General features: G+C 42.8%; 1 protein-coding gene across 9 annotated transcripts in view; it reads left to right on the forward strand.

Moving 5' to 3' along the window:
* The window catches only part of LOC148903634 (arf-GAP with coiled-coil, ANK repeat and PH domain-containing protein 3-like), a 57,587-nt gene extending 39,275 nt beyond the window's left edge, over window positions 1-18,312 (forward strand). For 7 of the 9 annotated variants that reach the window (XM_089006159.1, XM_089006178.1, XM_089006124.1 and 4 more), the window contains 20 exons: window positions 1,670-1,853; window positions 2,725-2,769; window positions 2,853-2,948; window positions 3,446-3,520; window positions 4,984-4,995; window positions 5,144-5,256; window positions 5,321-5,372; window positions 5,461-5,561; window positions 5,636-5,747; window positions 6,365-6,573; window positions 8,324-8,393; window positions 9,124-9,221; window positions 9,361-9,575; window positions 9,681-9,770; window positions 10,523-10,612; window positions 12,911-13,113; window positions 13,541-13,654; window positions 15,110-15,216; window positions 16,229-16,290; window positions 17,958-18,312. In XM_089006159.1, coding sequence (XP_088862285.1) covers window positions 1,670-1,853; window positions 2,725-2,769; window positions 2,853-2,948; window positions 3,446-3,520; window positions 4,984-4,995; window positions 5,144-5,256; window positions 5,321-5,372; window positions 5,461-5,561; window positions 5,636-5,747; window positions 6,365-6,573; window positions 8,324-8,393; window positions 9,124-9,221; window positions 9,361-9,575; window positions 9,681-9,770; window positions 10,523-10,612; window positions 12,911-13,113; window positions 13,541-13,654; window positions 15,110-15,216; window positions 16,229-16,290; window positions 17,958-18,064 — 2,155 coding nt within the window. In that variant the 3' untranslated portion in view covers window positions 18,065-18,312. Of the gene's footprint in view, window positions 1-1,669; window positions 1,854-2,724; window positions 2,770-2,852; window positions 2,949-3,445; window positions 3,521-4,983; window positions 4,996-5,143; window positions 5,257-5,320; window positions 5,373-5,460; window positions 5,562-5,635; window positions 5,748-6,364; window positions 6,574-8,323; window positions 8,394-9,123; window positions 9,222-9,360; window positions 9,576-9,680; window positions 9,771-10,522; window positions 10,613-12,910; window positions 13,114-13,540; window positions 13,655-15,105; window positions 15,217-16,228; window positions 16,291-17,957 lie in introns of all 9 variants that reach the window. The other 2 variants (XR_016116230.1, XM_089006142.1) reach the window with 2 other exon arrangements.
* The last annotated feature ends 447 nt before the right edge of the window (window positions 18,313-18,759 follow it).

Genomic DNA, 18,759 nt, shown 5'->3' on the forward strand with positions numbered 1-18,759 from the left:
ACTGTTACAAAAAAGTGAGTGTTGAGAAAAGTGAAGTTAAGTGAATAATCAATTTCAATTTTTAATGTCAATTTTGAATTGTATGTTTCAAATGAGGGCGGCCCGGTAGCCGAGTGGTTAGCACACCGGCTTCACAGTGCAGAGGTCGCCGGTTCGCGTCCCGGTTCGGCCTCCCTGTGTGGAGTTTGCATGTTCTCCCCGGACCCGCGTGGGTTTTCTCCGGGTCCTCCGGTTTCCTCCCACACTCCAAAAACATGCATGGCAGGCAGATTGACCACTCCAAATTGTCCCTAGGTGTGAGTGTGAGAGTGACTGTTGTATGTCTTTGTGTGCCCTGCGATTGGCTGGCAACCAATTCAGGGTGTCCCCCGCCTCGTGCCCGAAGACAGCTGAGATAGGCTCCAGCAACCCCCGCGACCCTAATAAGGAATAAGCGGTACGGAAGATGAGATGAGATGAGAGATGTTTCAAATGAACCAAAACACATGCTTACGGCAGCTGAAATTAAACTAAAAAAGCAAATGTGAAACACAGAATGTCCTGCTTAAAGGACAACCAACATCACTTTTTTGTTTTTTAACTGACATCAGAAAAACGTTTTATAGCATCTAAAATACCCAAAACACGCAGTATGATATTTTTAGTCAAATGCAAAACACCAATAAAAATGACTTAAAGTGTCCAAAATCTGCAAAAAATTGAGCTGCGAATTGGGCATTTTCAGAAAGTCCCGCCCCCAGTCCGTGACGTCACGCCAAGACGTCTTGCATTGCTAGTGAATCAAATCAATGGCTTCAGATTCGGAGAATAGGCTTTCTTGTTACACATCCAGTTATGAATATGATTTAAATAGTTCTGAAGAGGAAAGCATACCTGTTTGCAATCGATTAAAGAATTTATTTGTGCCATTTTGAGTCCTGTGGCCACCTCTGTTTCCACCGGCTTATAAATTCCTTATATGGCGCTTGGACGTCCTCTTCTGGCCTTCTGGCGGCTTTTGGGTGCAACACGAGGTCCCCAGACCAAACAAGTACAGCAAAATACATTGACGTGATGGAAGGACCGCTACAATACAATCTTTTTTACGGTCAGGGGTGGCCCTTTAGTAACGTCACGTACGGACGGAGCGCGAGTCTTAAAACATAAAATATAGCTATATGCGGTGGAATCTTTGTAAAATACGCTCAGTAGAAGTCATTTGAAGCCATTTTACAAATTATGGACACAACTTGTCGGTTGTCCTTTTAATGTATTTCAATTAATTGCTATTGCATGTAAAGAACATCCGCCAAGCTGCCCCCGCCCCTACATTTTTAACACACCAAATCTGGCCCCCTTTGCAAAAACGTTTGGACACCCTGTGGCTTTGTCATCCTTCCATTTTAGACAGGGTAAACCTTTTGTGGCTTGATCATGGCGGATGTTCACTCAGCCGACCCGCCAAGTCATGGGGAAAGAAAGTCGTTCTTGAGGGTTAGACGAAAATAAAATAATTCTGCTGTTACATCACAATGGGGAAAATTTGAGAACTTGGCTGTCACCTGACCAATTTAACTTTGAATTAAAAAAAAAACTCAAAGTGCAAAAAGTTGACTAGATTTCAGAAAAAAAGCAAGTTTGCAATGTCCAGCCCTTGCACTTTTAACTCACGTGTGACCGTGTCCTTTAGGGACGTCCGCAAGTTCAAGGAGACCAGGAAACACTTTGAGCGTGTGCGCGAGGACCTGGAGATGGCGCAGGTGAAGAACGCGCAGGCATCTAGGACCAAAACTCACGAGGTAGAGGAGGCCACGTGCTCGCTCAGTGTCGCCCAAAAGTGCTTCCGTCACTTGGCCTTGGACTACGTTCTGCAGGTGAGGACTTCAAGCTGATGAAACAAAACACAATTGTCTTTTGAACTGACGTCAGTGTGTTTTTTTTAAAAGGAGGAATTAAACAAGTTATTTATGCAAATGATGATCATGTATGCCAAGGGGGTCCAAATTTTTATTGCATAGGGCCGAGATTTGCTGTGTTAAAAATGAAGGGTGTTGGGGCTGCAACCTTGGCAGACGTTCTTTACATGTAACGGCAATTCATTTCAGTAAATCGCTTCACATTGAATTCTTGAAAAAATAGCCACTGTCTCTTTACAAATGAAGCAGACACAATTGTTACGTATTTCAGTGAAGAAATAGTCCAATTTCCACCCTGCCTCGAATCACCCGTCGGCCCTCGGTCAACTTTCCTCCTTTTGTCGCCATTTTAGAATATTCTCCCCAATTTTCTAAAATGGTGATTTTCATTTTTCTTTAATCTAAAATGCCGATTTTCAAATTTCAAATAGAAAATTGCCATTTTAGAAATTAAAGGAAGGAAAATCACCATTTCGAATCTGAAATAGCCATTTCGAATCTGAAATCGCCATTTCGAACTATATAAATCTATATGTATATTGTATTTTAGATATTGAAAAAAAAAAAAATCACCATTTCTGAAACTTGTGAGCCTTATTCAGTCTCTTGGTCAATTTACTAATTTTCTGTTCCTAATTGAGCCTCTAGATGGCAGAACGTAGCACACACAGGTAACAGCGCTAATGCCCAATGCATTCATTCTACACGCGGGCCACACGTTATTGAGTTCATGATGGGAGGCTGCGGGCCGGATGAAAATTGACCGCGAGTCGCCTTTACCCCCCGGGCCGGATTCTGATGTATGCCGTTGTCCGTCTTCTCTCTGCAGATCAATGTCTTCCAGGCCAAGAAGAAATTTGAGATCCTAGATGCGGTGAGGCGTGTTTCAAATCCATACGAAGTAATTAATAAATAAATCACTACACTGCGCAGTAATGTGTGGTATGCTTCTTCCAGATTCTATCCTTCATGCGTGCGCAGTACTCCTTGTTCCAGCAGGGCTTCAAGCGCCTGGAAGAGGCAGACCCTGACATGAAGAAGTTGGCAACCGAGGTGAGCAAAACACCTCAATTGCCTTGATCAAACTTGGATTGGATTGGATTTACCTTTATTCGTCCCGCAGTGGAGAAATTTACATTTCACAGCAGGAAAGGTATGACAGGAACAGGAAAGAAAACAAATACAGGAGCTGCTGGAAAGGCAGCCACTCACTCGGCTCCATCTTGAAGTCAAAGAACAAAAAAAACTGAATAACAAATAATATTACAAGACAAAGACACAGACAGTCATTCATTCTTAAACACTTTCTGTACCCACTTTGTTACAGTGGCTTGAAAAAGTATTCATACCCCTTGAACTTTCTCACATTTTGTCACATTCTGACCACAAACATAAATATATTTTATTGGCATTTTATGTGAAAGACCAACACAAAGCGGTTCATTGCAACTGCCATGACGTCTTTTATGACGGTGCTGGAAATATGGTACACTCTTCCAAACACCAAATTGGACTTTTGACTCCTAAAGTAGCTTTTGTAATCCTTTCAGCTGGATCAGCTGGTGATCAACTCGGCCATGGAGAAGAGAGAGCTGGAGCACAAACACGCCACCATCCAGCAGCGGGTGAGGGAGGCCATGTTGATAAAACAAAATTGTCTTCGCTGTTTATGAAGATGTAAACTAAATGTCTCAAGATGCAGCTGGTTGGCTTTTGAAAAGAATGACGAGGTCAAGAAAATCTGAATCAAAATCAGAATCCTCTTTTTGGGCCAAGTATGTAGAACACACACAGAATTTGTCTCAGGTAGAACATGTGCTCTACGTCTGTGTAAGCTCTCAGTCGTACAGGAGTGGTCCATCGATGAGAAGGTTTCTTCAGCCGTCATCTGTACAAAAGTGAAGGTTTCGGACGTTTCGCCTCCTATCCAAGAGGCTTCGTCAGCGAACTAAAGTCTGACTGGTTGTATCGGCCCCATTTATATATCCCTAATGTCCAGACCTGGTGGCGCCGGACACAGCTATGATAGGTCCCTACTCTCAGGTTGGGGGGGGGGCGCGGGACCCCCCCCTGTGGCCCCACTGATTGTTCCTACAAACAACAACATGTGCTCTAGTATCATCATAAACAAGGACATGACCAAGATTTATAGAAGGGCATTCCTTCATGTAAGTTTGATCTCTCAGGAACAATTGTGAGACAAAGTATTCAGCAGAGATAGAGTGATCAGTGGTAGAATGAAATATGATAACAGTTGTACAGTTGGTGCAGAAAATCAGTGAACCATTTTAAAGTGACCGGTCGCTTTATTTGTAGTACAACATTTTTGCTTTTTTGAATGTTGCTGTGCCGATGACCATTTTGTGTTTGGGAGCATTTTACTGAGCGAGTTGCTTGTTCTGTAGCCACATAGGGACATAAGTCTTCTTGTGCCGGTCCCAAGCCCGGAAAAATACAGAGGGTTGTGTCAGGAAGGGTATCCGACGTAAAAGCTTGGCCAAAACAAACATGCGGATCAAACCTCTAAAGATGGAGGACACTGATTTGTTGTGGCGATCCCGTCAAGGGTAAAACCGAAAGGAAAAGAAGAAGATGTGTGCAATTATGCAGATGTGCCTCAATGTGTCTGGTGCTGGAGATTATATAGATCAGTGACAGTGGTTCAAGTGAGGACAGAGCTGGAGCTACAATGACTATAAGGGGATGGTGTCCCACACGGTTGTGCAAAATTGCAACACAGTTGGATCGTTGGCGCTTGCCCGAGGGGAGTAGCTGGAAGAGGTTGTGGGCAGGGTGCGGAGGTTCCGGTAAGATTTTCCATGTCCTTGTCTCGGTTGTTGCAGTGTGCAAGTCCTCGAGAGTGGGTAGGGCGGTGCCAATTATTTTTTTTTCCCGCCATCCTAACTGTCTGCTGAAGGTGGACTCTCCCAAGAGAAGATATTATTTGAGTGCTTCGCTGCACAAGCCACTTGTAGATTGTACGGAATAGAAATAGAAAGGACCGCTTTCCTCAAATGCCACTGCCAAACAGAACGTTTGCATGTCCCCATTTGTGAAAAATCCAAAAGTTCTTTCTTACTCTTCTCAGACGCTCATGCAGGTGAGTCCATCCGGTGTTACTATGCCGCCCTAAAAACTAAACGTAAAATCCAGTGAGAGGGAAGAACCTTTGGTCCGATTCCTGGAGACGATGCCTTGACGACGGCAGGAGATCCATGATCATCATCACGCAGATGTTTGCTCCTCAGGATTTGACTGACAACGACTCAACGGCAGAGTTTAAGGTGGACTCTCCCAACGGCGTCGAGATGGAAGGCTATTTGTTCAAGAGGGCCGGTAACACCTTCAAGACCTGGAACAGGTGTGGCAAAAGACGCCAGTGTCCACCTCTGGGAGTGGTCTAACGTTGCATTTGTGCCTTGTAGGCGCTGGTTCTCCATCCAGAGCAGCCAGCTGGTATATCAGAAGAAGTTCAAGGCAGGAGCATCTTGGAATGGTCCACCCCGACAAACATGGCCCGGTTTCACGAGGCCTTTTGTTTGTTTGTTTTTTTGTACATGGTCAGGACTCTCCGACGGTAGTGGTTGATGATCTCCGTCTGTGTTCCGTCAAACATTGTGAGGACATCGAAAGGAGGTTCTGCTTCGAGGTGGTCTCGCCGACCAAGTAAGGCTTTTCATTCACTTTGAGATCTCGAACGTCTCGTCCAAAATGCCATACTTTTATTTCCTCCCCATTAGGAGCTGCATGCTGCAAGCTGAATCCGAGAAGCTGAGACGATCTTGGATTCGGGCGGTCCAAGGCAGCATTGCCTCGGCCTACAGGGAAAGTCCCGACAGCCTGCTCAGCGAGGTCAGCTCACTCGATTTGAATCCCTCACCTTGCGCCACATCAAATTTAAAGTAGTGCTGGGATATCTAAAACGCTGTTTCATTTCAATAATTTCTTAAAATTATTTTACAATGTGGCGTTTTTTTTTCTCGATTTCACTGTCATTTTCTGTTTTTGGCATCATGATTAGAAATGGAACCGGGCTAGATGGAGGACACTGATTCGCTGTGGCGACCCCTGAAGGGAAAAGCCGAAAGGAAAAGAAGATTAGAAATGGAAAATTTGGTGTTTTTGGCTTGTTTTTGTATTTAGTGTCTCCCCCAATTTTTTTGTTTATATCTGAAAAAAATAAAACCAAAATATATATAAAATGGCATTTCATTTCAATAATCTCTGAAAATTACTTTGCCAGGTGGAATTTTTCCTCAATTTCACCATCATTTTCTGTTTTTGGCATCATGATTACAAATGGAAAATTTGGCATTTTTGGCTTGTTTTTGTATTTTGTGTCTCAAATGTTTACATCCGAAAATTTTAAGGCCAAATAAGGCCTTATTCAGTATATAAAATGGCGTTTCATTTTGGCAATCTCTTACTTCACCAGGTGGAATTTTTACACAGTTTTGTCTTTCATTTAGCATTTGGACAGAGCGGCCGCGCCATCCACCAGCAGCGTTAACTCGGCCGGCGAATTGCGACAGCGCAGCGGCTGCGGTGATGGCATCCTTCAGAGGATCTTGAGCCTGCCCGGCAACCAGCTGTGCTGTGACTGCGGTCAGGCCGATCCTCGTTGGGCCTCCATCAATTTGGGCATCCTGCTTTGCATTGAGTGTTCCGGCATTCACAGGTTTTTTTTCAGAAACATTCCAAGTGATTGTTTTTGTGTGTTTTTCATCGTAGTACCATGTTTTACCATTCCAAAAACCTGTTCGAAAATCGATTTGTTTGAAAACCGAAACAGCATCTCCCATTATATTCAATGTCAAAAATTTTAATCAGATCCAAATCGAGACAACTTTTTAATAGCACCTTTTATCTATTTACAGCATTTGCAGAGGTCTGAGCCAAACATGTCTGCATCTTAGTAAAAAAAAAATATACATTTTCAACAATACTATTTCGTCCGTCACATTGATACGCAGCACGAGGAAGTGGCATATAAGGAAGTGGAGGGGAATCGAGTGGTGCATTCATGTGTGCTCAGTTTGGTCTTTGGTTGCAAACCGAGGCATAAAAAAACCCAAAATATTGGTTGAAAACTGAATTAGTCAAGAACGGAGACGTTTGAAAACCCAGGTTTGACTGTCACGGTTTGCAAGGTGGTGATGGTGGTAGATCCCAAAAATCAGGCAGGGGCAGCAGGGTGTATTTGACAAATTGTATTAAAACAAAGTCAGCAGGAACAAAATCTCAAACATCAAAGTCATCACAACAGAAAAGTACAAAGTATCACCGAAAACCATGGGTAAAAATCTGCCAAGATGAAGCAAACCTGGCAGTGTAAAACAAACACATGCAATGACCCGACACCGAATGGGCGTGCCGGGAGTCCTTTTAACTGCCACTGATTGGAATGACCAAGACCTGTGCAGGTGCAGATGGGGCCGACAGCGCCACCCGTTGGTAGCCAACCAGAACGTGACAGTCTGCAACTGATTTAAACGACCAACACCTGTGCAGGTGCAGATGGGGCCGACAGCGCTACCCGTTGGTCGCCAACCAGAACGTCACAGACTGTACATGATAAGGAGTAGCAAAGCAGCCCCAGATCATCACATGACCATCCACGACCAAGCTTTACTGTTGGCCTGATGCTCTATAGATCAAATTATGTCCCATTTTCATTGCATCTTTCATTGCAAGACATTTTTTTAGGAAGTTGTCTTTTGGCCCACATTTGGCCCCCCGGGCGTTGACTTTGACACCTGTGATATAGCCGATCGACCAGTCCGGGGCATGTTTGTGTTCTCATTTTTCTCCACTTGTGGATAATGGTGTCCCCCCACCCCCGAGTCTTGGAATGGCATAATTCTTGCCATGGCAAAATTGGCTCCTTCATCTGTCTCATGCCGTGAGCCGAACCTCAAATCATTCCACAGAATGCTGATGCAGTGGCAAAACAGTTTTGGCTGACATTGCGGTGTGCATCAAACGTCATTCCAGCTCGACTTTTGGCTCTGACACAAGGAAATAGGAGCGCTTCCCTCGATTCGGTACCACGTCATGGGGGGAAAAACTTGACTTGAAGAGCTCGCGAACGTATAATTTTTCATCTATTGTCAGATCACAAAATAACGGCCTGGACATTTAATTTCCCTCTCAGTGGGTGAGTGGGCGCTCCAAAGCAATATTTCCCCTTTTAAATTTCTATCCGGCTGTTGAATATTCATGCTGCATCCTCGGAGTCACACGGGAGACAAGGTGGCGGCTCCTGTTGCCGGGATCCTGGTGGCGGCGCGCGGGGAACTTGAGAGAATTAGCATGACATTAGCTTCAGTGTCTATTTTGCCGACTGTATTTTCAGAGTATGTGACGAATAACCGTTGTTGCTGAAAGCGCCTCGTCTCGCTGACTTGGTGCTTTGTGTCTGCTTCCAGAAGTCTCGGCGTTCACTGCTCCAAAGTGCGATCGCTCACGCTGGATTCCTGGGAACCTGAGTTATTAAAGGTGAAACATTGAGCGGCAAACATCACCGTCAAAAAGGCATTTGAAATTTTACATATTTACTCAGCAAACATGCGGATCAAACCTCTAAAGATGGAGGACATATATATATATATATATATATATATATATATATATATATATATATATATATATATATATATATATATATATGTGTGTATATATATGTATATGTGTGTATATATATGTATATATATACAGTAAAGTCTCGTTATATATATTCAAGGGAGTCCGAAAAATATCGATACAACCGGGACTATCGATATATCCGACCCTGTTTGCATGTAATTTTCTCCGTGCGTGCATAGAAATAGTATCGATATAACCGGGACTATCGATATATCCGATATCGATATAACGAGACTTTACTGTATATATATATATATATATATATATATATATAAGTGACATTAACATTATTTATTCATTTATTTTTAACTTTAAACGTGCGAGGTGGACTCTGAACTCTGCTGTAAGATTGAGTCAAAAATTTAAAAAAGAAAATGACATTTCGTGCCATGGAAGAACAAATAAATAAATAAATACAGATAAATAAATAGATAAGAACATAAATAAATAAACAGATCCTTCAATGCGCGCACACACACACACACACACACACACACACACACACACACACCCCCCCACCCCACACACACACCATACTTGGGTGTTACGAAAAAGTTTGATGTGTGACATTTTCTGCTTCCAGCTGATGTGTGAGCTGGGCAATGGCATCGTCAAGCACATCTACGAAGGCTCCTATCACGAAGAGCAAGGCATCAGGAGAGCCACAGCGTCCAGTTGCAGGTCGGACAATGTCCTTATGATGAACTTGTTTTTTGTGGGAATTTTTCCCCCCTCATTTTGATTGATAATTTAGACCACCACCGTGTTAAACCTTTCTAATTAATTCCAAACCCACTAAAAGCCACTCTGGTCTCAGCAGGCAGGAGAAAGAGAACTGGATCAAGGCCAAATATGTAGAGAAAAAGTTTGTGAAGAAGCTGATGGCCGAGCCGAGTCTCATCGGTGGCAGGAAGTCGACCTGGCGCCGCCGCGCCCAGAAGTGTCGCAGGCATAACAGCGGTACCATAGTACCAAAAACACGGCAGCGGTACAGGGAGGAGTTCCGGAGCGCCTCGCCAGCCTGCCCCACTTTAGGTTCGACATCTTCCTCATGATTTTTTTTCCCTCCATTCGTAAAAATCGCCACAACGCGTTCTCGTGTTGGACCACCGACAACTCTGTTTATTGACACCTTTTCAGCTGCTGCCAAGTCGAGACGAGAGTCTTTGTTTTGTCCTGCCGAACTGGATTCCCTTTTCTCCTACTTCCACGCGGGATCTGGACCTCGGAGTAAGTCGCGTACAACGAAGTTCCAGCTCCTGTGGAAAAACAAACGCAAACACCTGTCAAGCTAGGACTATAGCACAGGCGTCAAAGTCAAGGCCCGTGGGCCAAATCCGGCCCGCCACATCATTTTTTTGGGCCCGCGAAAGCAAATCAAACTTGTTATGTTAAATTCCATGATGATTGCTAAAATCTGAGCCAAAATTTCATATTTTTGGATATCAACCACAATAAAAGTCATTATTCTTGACTTCAGATTTGAAAACGAGTTATTCATTAATTTGCTATGTGCTCTATATGTAATATTTGAAGGGATTTAAACATTTAATGGATTCCCCAAATTCATAACGGCCCTCGAGAGGAAACCATAACTACAATGTGGCCCGCGGCAAAAAATTACTTTCACTCCACCGATGTCCAGATCAGTGTATGTGGCACATGTGGCAGAAAAAAAATATCCTCCAACCTCACATTCACGACTTTACCAGCAAGCAGAAGCAAATGCGTTTCGGAACACAAATCTGGGCGGCCACTAACATTGCAGCTCTGCTTACCCTTTGACTTTGGCACGATTTGCCTTGGACTCCTGTGTAGCCCGCTTCGAAACACTGGCAGCCGTATTCACACTTTTAGAAAGTCCCTTGTGCATCCTCTGTCCCCTTTTGAGTCCTGTCATGTTCCCGTTTTAAGAGCACTTGGATGAAAAGCGGCCACTGGGCTCTAACTCGTCCTTGTTGTGGCATTTCTTGGTCCAACAGGCCTCAGCAGCGACAGCGGCTTAGGCAGCACCGATGGAAGCACCGACTTTCTGGTCGAGGGGCCGATGGTGGACAGCGTGACGGAGGAAGGTGGGTCATTTGTAGACAGCCGTCCCCATCCTTTTTTGGTACATGGAAAAAGGTGTGACGGGCAAAAACAACGGAATACAGTCAAACCTGGGTTTTCCAACATCTCGGGTCGCGACCAATTTGGTTTTCGACCAAAAATGTAGTATTTTTTATGCCTGGGTTCAGAAGCGAAAATGGGTTCGAGACAAGACTGGCGCACCGGAATGCACACCTGGACTCCCATTTGCTTTCTCGTGCCATGTTTCATTGTGAGTGACGCATTATTGTCGTGGATTGTGAGCAGGTGTGTTTGTATTGTTCAATCAAGATAAAAAAAAATGCAGACATTGCTTACATTCATTACAATGGGAAATGTTGTTTGGATTGGATTGGATTGGATTGGATATGCCTTTATTAGTCTCACAGTGGAGAAATTTACATTTCACAGCAGCAAAGTGATGAAAGGAATGTAAGTAGAAAAACAAAATACGTGAGCTGCTGGAAAGGCAGCCACTCTCGCGGCGCCGTCTTGAAGTCAAAATAACAAAAAAAAAAAACTAAATAACAAATAATATGACAGCATAGAGACAATATGACAAAACAAAGACACAGAGAGACATTCATTCTTCAGGACTTGCTATACCCTCTTTGTGATGACATGAAGCAGTTCTAGATGAAAGAGGAGAGGATCAAAGCGTCTTTCCACCAGATGGATCAGGGACATCATGGTGGAATGTGCACGTCGACTACAAGCTAAATGTTGAAAGCAAACACGCAGCTGTAGCATCCATTGACGAAAAGAGTTTCCATCATCGTCGTGTAACATTCGGATTCTCTGCTGGTGTGTTTGCATTGTTCAATCAAGATTTAAAAAAATGCAGACATGGATTACATTGATTACAATGGGAAATGTTTCGGTTTTCGATCAAATCGGTTTTCGAACAGGTTTCTGGAATGGATTATGGTCAAAAACCCAGGTTTGACTGTGATATGAAATGACCTGCATGAAAAATTGCTTTCTCTCCTATCTCACTGGCTGCTCACAGTTCATCCAAATCAAATCATTCGCCTTACAGTCCTCCCTTATGTCTTCTGGTGAGCCCCAAGGCTGTGTCCTGGGGCCCTTTCTCTTTATTACCTACCTTCTTCCCCTTGGCAATACTTTCCGCAATATGCTCCCTGTCTAACTCAGAATCAAATTCAAAATAATTGTATTTATATTTAAAACCATCCATAACCTTGCCCCTCCATCTGTCTGACCGTCTTCAAATTTCTGTTCCCTCCCGGTCTCTCACATTCTCATCCTCCCTCCACCTCTGTGTGCCCTCTGCCCATCTCAACACGATAGGAGTTTTCAGCCGCTCAACTCCCAAACTCTGGAACTCACTTCCACCCAATATCCGAAATATTGACTCTCTTCCCCACCTTTATATCCCACCTCAAAACCCATATTTTATTATTTATAATTTTATTTATGGTTTTATTTTCTGGTGTGTCTTGTTCATTTAATTGTAAAGTGTCCTTCGGTGCTTTGAAAGGTGCTTGTAAATTGAATGCATTATTATTATTATTATTATTATTATTATTATTATTATTATTATCATCAAATTATAATAATCACAAATCATGACATGAGGTACGAATGTGCGACCTGTACCTGACTGGAACCCCCTCTGTTCGTGACGCTAACATTTAAAATGTGCCTTCAAATTAAGATATGCCGCAAATACAAAGTGCATGAAAACGACAACTGACTACCGCATGTTGTGCAGAGTGTTATTAGGAATGTCAAATGGAGACACCGAAGATGGAGCAAAAATCTTTCATGTCGTAAAACACTCCATGAAAAACAAAGTAATACTGTCCTATAATGCACAAAAACAGTCCAACTGAAAGTCTCATCCAGAACCAAAAGTCCAACACCTGGGCCACCGGAGTGCGGAAGAGTTCAGAGAGGTAAACTGGGGCCAGGCCACTTAAGAATTTGAAAACAAATGATGGGATCTTCCAAATGAGCCAGTAAACGAATATCAGAGTAGGACTGGTGTGCTGCCTCCTACGAGTACCAGTTAAGAGGCGATCAGCAGCATTACGGTGCAACTGGAGATGCTGAATGGAGAGCCCAGCGCCTCCAAAGTCAAGTATAGGACGGTAAATTAGCTGAGATGTGACATAGGCTTGACTAGGGCCAGCTGCCGTTGATGAAAGCAACTGGATTTGTCAGACTTGAAGGTTTTGATACATGACTTCAGTCAATGTCTGTCACTCAGGTGGTCGCTCAAAGCAACTTTTTTGAACTCTTCGACCGCTTTCCCTCAGAGTGTGAGGAATCCGAGGCTTCGAGCGGCGATGCGTCGGAACCGGAGGACAGCGGTTACCTCCACCCCGAGACGCTCCTGTACAGAGCAGCCAGAGCTCGCAACATCAACGCTATGGCCGAAGCGCTGGCGCACGGCGCCAACGTCAACGCGGTTCATAAGGAAGACCATGACAAGACGCCTCTCATCCAGACTGTCATTGGGGTGTGTACTCACGACTACTGCGATGGTTTCTCGTCATCTGGTTGTTCGAAGTAAAAGATGACAAAAACAAGATGGAAACGTTTCTCCACTTCCCCACCAGGGGCTTCGGAAATTGGAAGGATCAAGAGAAAAAGGTGTTCAAAAAACATTTCTCATCATTTTATTCGGCCCGCGAAAGCAGGTCAAACTTTCCATGCTCATTTATCGAGCTAGCTAGCGAGCCAGCCAGCTAGCTAGCGAGCCAGAATAATTATTTGTGTTTGTATTTTGTAAATGCAATTAATTAGTAACCACCCTTGCCCCCCTCTTTCATTTCAAAAACGTTTTTTTTTAAATAATGTTCTGCTCAGGCTTAAAAATGCCGGTTAGCTGTATTTCATCCTGTTTCTGTAAATATTTGTAAAGGTGTCTCAACCGTTGTTTGAAGGGTTCCATGCTGGCCTGCGAGTTCCTGCTCCAAAACGCCGCTGATGTGAATCAAAAAGATGCGAGAGGGCGGGGCCCCCTGCATCACGCCACCTACCTGGGCCATACGGGGCAAGTCCCAATTCAATACTCGCACACTAACATGGCAACGCGGTTGTTTGATATTCAACCTCATGCATACTTCCGTTTTTCATGTTTAAAAAGTCGCTGTGTCCCATCATAAAACCGCCCTTGTGTCCTCGTGACTAACTTGAACCCGCTGGCACCTTTAAAAAAAATATACAGTTATCCCTCGCTACTTCACTTATCGCTTCAGTGCATCACAGATTTTTTTTCAGGGGGATTTTTTTTATTTTTTTATTATTATAATGGCATGCAAATGTGCAAACAAACAAAGTAAAAGAAACAACGCTGCAAACAAAGCAGTATAAAATCAAACACACTGGCTTTGACAGCTCATGGAGATTCTGTTCCATGAGCTCTTCTCGATTCTCAAAAAAAAGACTGCCAACAACTACCGATAACAATGTTCTTCTCTCGAAGAAAGATTCCTTCCGTAGAAAAAGACGCTACAGCGCAGCGGAGTCAGGACGAATAGGCGCAGCAGCAAAATATTGTTTTACAACACCGTTCTTTAAACTGTTTTATTTTTTGTTTCATTCTGCAGTACAGTTTTGCATTGTAAAAAACAAAGTTTTTTTTTTTAACTACATTGTACTGTACTTCGCATATTTCACCTATCGCGGGCTATTTTTGGAACGCATCTCCCGCGATAAACAAGGGTTCACTTTACAGTCAAACCTGGGTTTATGAACGTCTCAGTTCTCGACCAATTCGGTTCTCGACCGAAAATGGCAGTTTTTTTTATGCCTGAGTTTCTGACTGTAATTCGGATCTTGACCAAACTGCGCACCTGAACATACCCTTGACTCCCCTCTGCTCCCTTGTACGTCACTTCCCTGTGTCGTGTTTCATTGTGACTGTGTTATTGAATCAAGTTTTTTTTTTAAAAAAGCAGATGTTAATAGGCTGAGATCTCCGCAAATGCTGTAAAATAGTTAAAAAATGCTTTAAAAAGTTTTTTCGAGACTTGGAAGAGATTAAAGATTTTTACATTGATTATAATGGGAAGTGCTGTTTCGGTTTTCAAACAGGTTTCTGGAACCGGTTATCGTCAAAAACCCAGATTTGACTGTATACAAGACACAATGTAGACAGCAAAAATCCGTCCATCTGTGCTTGCGGTGTCTCACCTTGCTCACTGAGCAGGATTTAAAAAATATCTGAAACAATTAACCTAAAAGCTAAATGAAGTCCTTAAATTGCCAAATATCAGCTGGATCGCTCTAGAAATTTCAAGAGTATGACATCGCTTTCGTACGTTAAGTCATGTGAATTCTTTTGATTGTTTTTCCACGCGCCGCTTCATCAAATGGCAGATTTTGAATTTGGGGGTTTCGCCCGTGGTGTGTTGCTTGGAAAAAGGCGACAATTGATGGCTCTTCTCAGGCAGGCTTTTCAATCCTGAAGCTGCATTAAATCAGAAGTCTGCTCATGTGCTTTCAGGCAGGTGTGTTTATTCCTAAAACGAGGCGCCGCCCAGAACGATGGCGACGAGGATGGCCTCGACCCCTTGAGCATAGCTGTGCAGCAAGCTAATGCAGACATCGTCACGCTGTACGTTTTTAGCTATTTTTTTTTTTTATTCAACAATTAGTTGGGTCATCAGTATGTACATAAGTGATTGAAACACTTGTCAACAGATGTTCACTGTTTTTTTTAGTCAAGAGTGGCCAGTCAATTACTCGAAATTATTTTTTTGTTTTTTTTTAGCGGATTCCGAATTTTTTTCTGTAGCGTATCAGGTTTTAATAACAATAATATTATATATAATGTAACATAATGTGATGTAACTAATTTAATGTAATGTAACTAATATTTTGGAATTAAGGATTAGTTTCCTCAAAGGGTGGATTTTTTTTTTTCCCCCCGGAAACAACAAAATTATAGATTACAAGACAGTCAATAATTTGTATTGCTTTTACGGGTCATCCCCTCCCCCAAACAAACAATGAACAAAAAAACAAAAAAAAACTATATCCCCAAACCTGGTGTGATAGAAAAAAAGGCAATTTATTTTTAAAAATCATACTTTAAGGACACACGAAGCCATCTCTTATTAAAATTAGCTGTTGACCAGTCATCAAAAATTCAAATGACCTATTTTACATGTATCTGTGTAGGCTCTGAGTCATACAGGCGTGGCCCATCGAGGAAAAGGTTTCTTCAGCCGTCATCTGTACTTCTTTGAAGGTGTTGGAGGTTTCGCTCCTCATCCAAAAAGCTTTGTCAGCAAACTAAAGTTGTGCTGGTAACTCTGGCCGTATATCCCTAATGTCTGGCATGGCCACCTGTGTCCAATAGGGATATAGAGCCAGAGTTACCAGCACAACTTTGGTTCTCTGACGAAGCTCTTCGGATGAGGAGTGAAACGTCCGACACCTTCAAAGAAGTACAGATGACGGCTGAAGAAACCTTTTCCTCAATAGTTTACATGCACGCTTTGTTTTTTGGTCCATTTGTCCGTCTTAAAACTCCAATGTATCTTTCGCGCACAAAATGTTTGTATTTGAGTCAAGTTGTGCCTTTCACTGCTGTTCCTGGTGTTGTTGGTGCTGCCGCTGCTCAGGTTGCGTCTGGCCAGGATGAACGAGGAGATGCGCGCATCCGAAGGAGGCTTCGCCCAACCAGGTCAAAACACAAAACACAACTTGATGTGCACAACATGCTGCAATGTTGCTGAGGTCAGGTTAGAGCACAGGTGTCAAAGTCAAGGCCCGAGGGCCAAACCTTGCCCGCCACATCATTTAATTTGGTCCGTGAGAGCGAATCAAGCTTGCCAAAGTTCCAATTTAAATTACAAATTATCGTATGTAAACCACAATAACAGTATTTATTATTTTTTACTTTCAATGTGAAAACTAGTTATTCGTCAATTTTTTGTGTGCTCTATATGTGGAGGTGACCTTGTAATGGTTTCCACAAGTTCATAACGGCCCCCGAGAGAAAACCCTAATGACAATGTGGCCCGTGGCAAAAAAATGACTTTGACACCCTTGGGTTAGCTTATCAGGAGCATTTGGAAAATTTGGAGTGTTCTGAACTTTTCTTTCCACGACATTGCTTCACTTCTTCTCGAATCACGTTGAAAGCGGGACTTTTTTCACATAATTTAATTTCCCAATTATCTTAGAGGGCGTATTGTGAAAATTAGCCTTTGAAATGTTTTATTTTAAATGTGCCTCTGGAGTGCATTCCCACCAATCAAGGTATTTATTTATTCATCTCTCATCTCATTTTCCGTACCGCTTATTCCTCATTAGGGTTGAATTGGTTGCCAGCCAATCGCCGGGCACACAAAGACATAGTCACTCTCACACTCACACCTAGGGACAATTTGGAGTGGTCAATCTGCCTGCCATGCATGTTTTTGGAGTGTGGGAGGAAACCGGAGGACCCGGAGAAAACCCACGCGGGTCCGGGGAGAACATGCAAACTCCACACAGGGAGGCCGGACCGGGACGCGAACCGGCGACCTTGCACTGTGCATTTATCGACTTTATTTATTCATTTATTTATTTATTTGAAGGCTATCACTAAATTGAATTTTAACAATCAGGTTTTGCGGTACGGATGATTGATGGATGGATGAGGTTTTCAAATGGCCTCATATTTTTTTTTTTTTAATTTATGGTAACTCTATTCATTGTAAGCGCTCATAAGAGGATGTTTGTCATTTATTTATTAATTTTATTTATTTATTTGTTTTTACTTTTTGTTTGAATGTCAAAAATGCATTCTGAGCAAGCCATCATGCTCCAACTCCTACCCCATCGTTATCAATCCAGATGCGTATGTTCTTTATCCTCATTAAGGAATGGGTAATCTTACTGCAGCTAACTGAGGAGCTGTGAATATCTTCGTGTATCTTCAGCTCTACACTGTGGAATCTCGATCTCTCAACGGTGACTGAACCAAAAATCCACCTATGAATAATCATGCATACTCAACAAAAGTCATTTAGTGGTCAGAAGGTGGCTGAAAACGCTTACTTTTAATATTATAGGACGCCGCTCATGATTTGGGAAGTGGAATGTGCTCATTTGACTATGGGTGGACTGACCTGACAGGAATACAATGAAAGGAAACTTCTCTCGTTCACATTCAGACAGTCGGAAAGGTTCATTGTTTGTTTTTTTAACTGAGCTTGAGAACACAGAGTTGACACAAATGATACAGTATGGTGGTACCGAGTCGTTGCTGTGACGACCGTTCAGCCCCGAAAAAAAGGCTTTGACGTTAATTAACATTCCGCTGTGGTGCTTACATCGTCATTCTCGGCTGTGGTTCTTCCTCAGGAGACGCCACGTACCTGGACATCTTCCGAGAATTCTCCCACATGGCGTCCCACAATCCCGAGAAGTTGAAGAGGAGGAGTGTGCACTTCAGACACTCCTTCAGGTAGCCAAGCCGGAGGCACCACTGTTCGACCAGGACAAAAAAAAAATCTTTTTGCTTGGTGCTTTCGTTTGTCCGCAAGGATTTGCAGGTCTTATCCTCTGATTATTCTTTTTTTACAAACACCAAGCACCTGCTTTGGAAGTGCAGTCGACTGCTCTTCAAAATCTGTTGTATGCCATTCAGCCAGCCTATTTGCTGATGGCAAGATAGACCGTGCGGATTTTTCAAACTTTTTGATGGTTACAAAAAAAAGATCATCTATCATCTTCAAAGACCAGATGCAGATAAAATGTCATGAACCTACGACAATAAAGGGGTTCCTTTCCGAGATCAAGTCATAATATGAGAACATTTAAAGCAAACATGTCAGGAGGAAACAAAACAGTGTTTCAATTGTGGCTCAATAAATTGAAAATTTTTACTCTCCCAATTTTAGGTAAAACGCTGCCTTTTTATTTATTTCATTTTCCAGCTCTGAAACATTCCAACGCGATAACATTATTTCTGTAGGGGGGCAAATGGGTCCCTGTAAATTTCCATGACCACTTCCTGTTTTACACCGATTCAAGGAACCATTTGGCTAGTGCAATTATTAGTACAGTGTGACCTCAATTTACGAACTTAATTGGTTCCCAGACAGAGTGTGTAAGGCGAAAAGTGTGTATCTCAAAAAAAAATTCCCATAGGAAACCATTACAA

This window comes from Hippocampus bargibanti, linkage group LG01, assembly GCF_051943395.1.
Source record: "Hippocampus bargibanti isolate YZ-2025 linkage group LG01, ASM5194339v1, whole genome shotgun sequence".
Lineage (NCBI taxonomy): Eukaryota > Metazoa > Chordata > Actinopteri > Syngnathiformes > Syngnathidae > Hippocampus > Hippocampus bargibanti.